Source organism: Dipodomys ordii, unplaced genomic scaffold (assembly GCF_000151885.1).
Source record: "Dipodomys ordii isolate 6190 unplaced genomic scaffold, Dord_2.0 Scaffold34, whole genome shotgun sequence".
Taxonomy (NCBI): Eukaryota; Metazoa; Chordata; class Mammalia; order Rodentia; family Heteromyidae; genus Dipodomys; species Dipodomys ordii.
In genome coordinates, this window is record NW_012267250.1 from 15,694,713 (window position 1) to 15,698,756 (window position 4,044).

The following is a 4,044-nucleotide window of genomic DNA, read 5'->3' on the forward strand; positions in this document are numbered from 1 at the left end:
GAGAGAGAGAGAGAGAGAGAGAGAGAGAGAGAGAGGGAGAGGGAGAGAGAGAGAAGGAGAGAACATCACTGAAATTTCACACTCAGCTATAACTCAGGTGAATGATGTGTTTGGAAGGTTTTGCACCACATTTTCTTGACTCAAAGATTTCAGCAGGAGGTACATGCTTTTTGTACTGCCCACAGACCCATCCTACCTACTCCTAGAGGGGGCTCTGCTTTGCTTTCTTTGAAGCCACAACTAGTCGCAATCCAAACTGTAGGAGCAGAGTCACCTTCAACCAGCAGTGAGGGGCAAACAGCAGGCAGTGCCCCATCCTCTGTGGGGCAAATCACCCATGTACTCTGCAATTTTCTCAGAGGATTTCTAGTGGGTTGCAACCTTCAAATGCCCATAACTCAAACTAGCTCATTAATGCACCTGTTTTCTGTCTTCTTTTGTTTTTAATAGGTATGTGTGTGTGTGTGTGTGTGTGTGTGTCTGTGTCTGTGTCTGTGTGTCTGTGTGTTAGTGCTAGGGTTTGAATTTAGGGCTTAGACACTGTCCCTTAGGTTTTTCACACAAGGTTGGCATCCTACCACTTGAGCCGTACCTCCAGTCCAGCCTTTTCCAGCATTGGAGATGGAATCTTATAGGCCTTTTCTGACTGGATGGAAGTCATGATCCTCCAGATTTCAGCCTCCTAAGTAGTTAAGATTATAGGCATAAGCCACTGGTGCCTAGTTAAACCCATCTTTGTTTTAATTATTTGCATAATATGTTCATAGTACAAACTCACATAACAATCTGTTCACAATAGGTAGTAATCACACTGCCATGTCAACAAATAAAATTCTAAGCAGAGTCTTTAGTGTAGGTCACCACAGGCATGCCTCATCTTTCATTTAATGTATTTAATTTATAGACATTTAGATGGTCTCTGGTTCTGCATAGCCACCAGCTTGCTCATGCACACATCCTATTAGGTGTCAGGGCAGCCCTCTTTGGAAGAATTGTGGATTGTGTCATTGCTTTGTTGTCTCCCAAGTGTTCACTTTGTGTTCCCTAATTTCCTCTGGAATTTTAGTAGAGGTCAATATCAACCTTTGCAGTTTAGAGGCTTTTAGAAAAATATCACCTATTTTCTCTTTTTTAAAGAAAAATTAAGATATTTGCCCATTTTCGGGCTTTTGGGTACTTTTTTTTTTACATTCCCTGTAATTTCTGACAGTGTTTACATGCACTGGTGCCTCCGGCTCCCTGAATTGTCACTTGTCTGGTTTTTGAGAGGTGAGCTCTTTGCAGGTGGCTCAATGCTTTTTTTCTCATCACACCCGGGTAGTGATTTCCTCTTTATGCTCTTTAGCTCATAATTTGAAATGAAATTGCCTGTACCCTGCTCTGTCTGCCCCAAAACCCTAAGTCCTGAACAGATTTTGTTTTTGGTCTTTACTTAGTCTTTGAAAGCTCTTTGCTCTGCCTTTGCCAATCCCCCCAGCTTTTGCTCACTCCATGCTTCATTAAATGTTATTCTTACAAATCCCACCAATCTTTCAGCTTCATGTGGGGCCATATATGCCTTGCATCTCTAGTATATGTGTTCTTCAAACACTTGCTTTCTGGAAAACTCCAAGTGCAGTCCTCCAAGATTTTCCATACCCTTCGTTAGTTCTCTACATCAAGGTTTGCAATAATTGGAATTTCAGTTTTATGAGTCTTTGTAGTAGCCTTCTCTTACTAGCATGGATTTGTACAATATCTTGTCTTCTTTTAGGCTCACTGTTACCCTGTAAATGTAAGTTCTGTCGATCAACAGATGGGTGACAGAAAGATTTAGGCACCATCTCAGAGACATCCAAGAAGCCAACAGATTAACACTCACTCCTCTAGTTTCTTTGCTTAAATATAGTTTCCATTGTCTGCTTGAGAGGAGGGATCTGACTCTTCCCACACCCTCCACATGCTTGGTAAAATAGGAGCAAGCAAGCAATCAATGCCTTATACCATTGTCTCTTCCTGTCCCAAGGCTAAGAAATCTCCCTCTCTGTTTCCAGAGACAGAATTCCTGTCTGCGTGGAAGCATCTTCTCCTGTCTCCTCTGTGAGGTCTCCATCTCCTCCTCTTCCCCACCCTGTGTGCAGGCTAAGTTGGCCACAGTGTCTCTATAGCCAGTAGCTAAGCTGTCCCCACTTGAATCCAGACCAGCCTCTGCTCAGACAGAGATGTGTGCAGACATAGAGATACCCCCTACATCTGTCAGTGTGTCTCTCTCACACAAGACACAGAGGCACCCCAGATTTGTCTCTTTTTCCCTTTCTTAGTGTCTCTGTCACACGCATGCATACATGCACTCACACATACATGCATACACACACACAGTGTGTGAGTCAGCTCCTGGTTCTAGACAACCACGGTGTCTAGTCCTATTGCCCCTTTCCTCTCCTTCGACCCCCTGCTCTTGAGTCAGTCCCCCACCCCCAGCCCTGGGCTCACTCACCCTCCATATCTCCCACTTCTGCTTGTCCTGGTACAGTCTCCGGTGGAGGGAGGCAGCAGACACCTTTGGTGGGCAGGGGCACAGGGGCGTCTCCAGGCCTCGCTCGGTCAGCCCTGGGCCCCTGCCTGTGCTGTCTGCGGGGTTAGGGGCCGGGTGGAGGCGGGCAAGGGGCGCTTGCAGGTCCCAGGCCCCGCGGGCTCCAGCCGGCTCCCCTGGGGTCCAGGCTGAAGCTCCCGTACAGCTCAGCTGTCCTCCGGACTCTGCCGCCCGCCCGCAGCCCCACGCCTGCGGGGCTGGAGGGAGGAGGGAGGGGGCTTGCGCGGCGCTGTCGCCATAGCACCCGATACACCTGTGCCGGCCGAGGGAGGGCGCCCTGGCTCGCGTCCCCCCCACCCCTCCCCCCAGAACTCCGTGCCCACCCAGCAGCCCCGCGAAGTCCCGGCCATGACACACCCATCGCCCCCAGCAGCCCTGCCAGACGCACCCTGCCAGGGCACCCCACATCCCAGCCTCTGTCCCAACTCTCTGCTCTTTATTCCACCCCAGCCTGAGCCCCCCCCCCCCCGCCCCACCTCAACCAGCCACCCTGATGTCCAGGGCGCAGATCCTCCTGGAAGGAGATGAGAAGTAGGACTTCACAGGAGGACCACCAGGAAGGAGCTTGGAGGGAGGTCCATCAACTTCTGTGCTTTCCCAGAAGAGGGGACAAGATGTCCAGTAGATGACCCACCGGCTTTGGAATTAGCCAGCCCAGGCACTCCGCAGAAGTTTACCCTCACTGCGCCGGACTCCTTTCTGCAGCAGTGACTTTGAGGAGCGTAAAATGAGGATGGCAAAGTATCTTCCCTGCACATGCTAGCTGCTTACTAATAGGATTGGGGCCACTAATTGGATTGAGGACCATCGTACCCTCTCACCAATCCCAGCCCCAGTCAGACAACCCATAGACAGCCCTGAAGATTGGAGGTGGGGGGTTTGAGGGCTTGAACTCAGAGCCTGGGGGCTGTCCCTTAGCTTTTTTGCTCAAGACTGGTGCTCTAACATTTGATCCACACCTCCATTCCTAGCTTGTGTGGTATATGGTTAATTGGAGATAAGCATCTCACAGGCTTTCCTGCCCAAGCTGGTTTTGAATTTTGCTCCTCACATCGGAACCTCCTGAGTAGCTAGGATTACAGGTATGAGCCACCAGAGCCCTGCAAGCACTGCAGATTTTCATCATCTGAAGGAAGATCCCAGGTTCTAGACAGAAGAAAGGGAATATTCTGTTCCTTCCTTTCTTTGGAGTGCTAGAGTTTGTTCCCTTCTGAAACTTCTTATATCTCTGTGGACTAGCGGTCCTCAATCCTGGCTCATACATTAAAATCATTTGAGGTGGGGAATTGGTGTTTCAAATACAATAAGCATTGCTTACACTGGGGCAGGTCAATTGCATCTCACTTGATCCAATGGGATCTGTACCCATGGCTGGTGGAGGCACCTGAGCTTCCTGGTTGGTTTTCTCTTCTTCCTTTTTTTTTTTTAAACTCCTTTCAAAATTCTACCTTGTGTGGACCAAGTAGAGACTT

General features: G+C 49.0%; 1 protein-coding gene across 1 annotated transcript in view; it reads right to left on the minus strand.

Moving 5' to 3' along the window:
* Npffr1 (neuropeptide FF receptor 1) overlaps positions 1 to 4,044 on the minus strand; it is a 35,445-nt gene that overhangs the window by 31,000 nt on the left and 401 nt on the right. Inside the window, exon 2 of the mRNA XM_013017062.1 lies at positions 2,477 to 2,610. Coding sequence (XP_012872516.1) covers positions 2,477 to 2,610 — 134 coding nt within the window. The remainder of the gene's footprint in view (positions 1 to 2,476; positions 2,611 to 4,044) is intronic.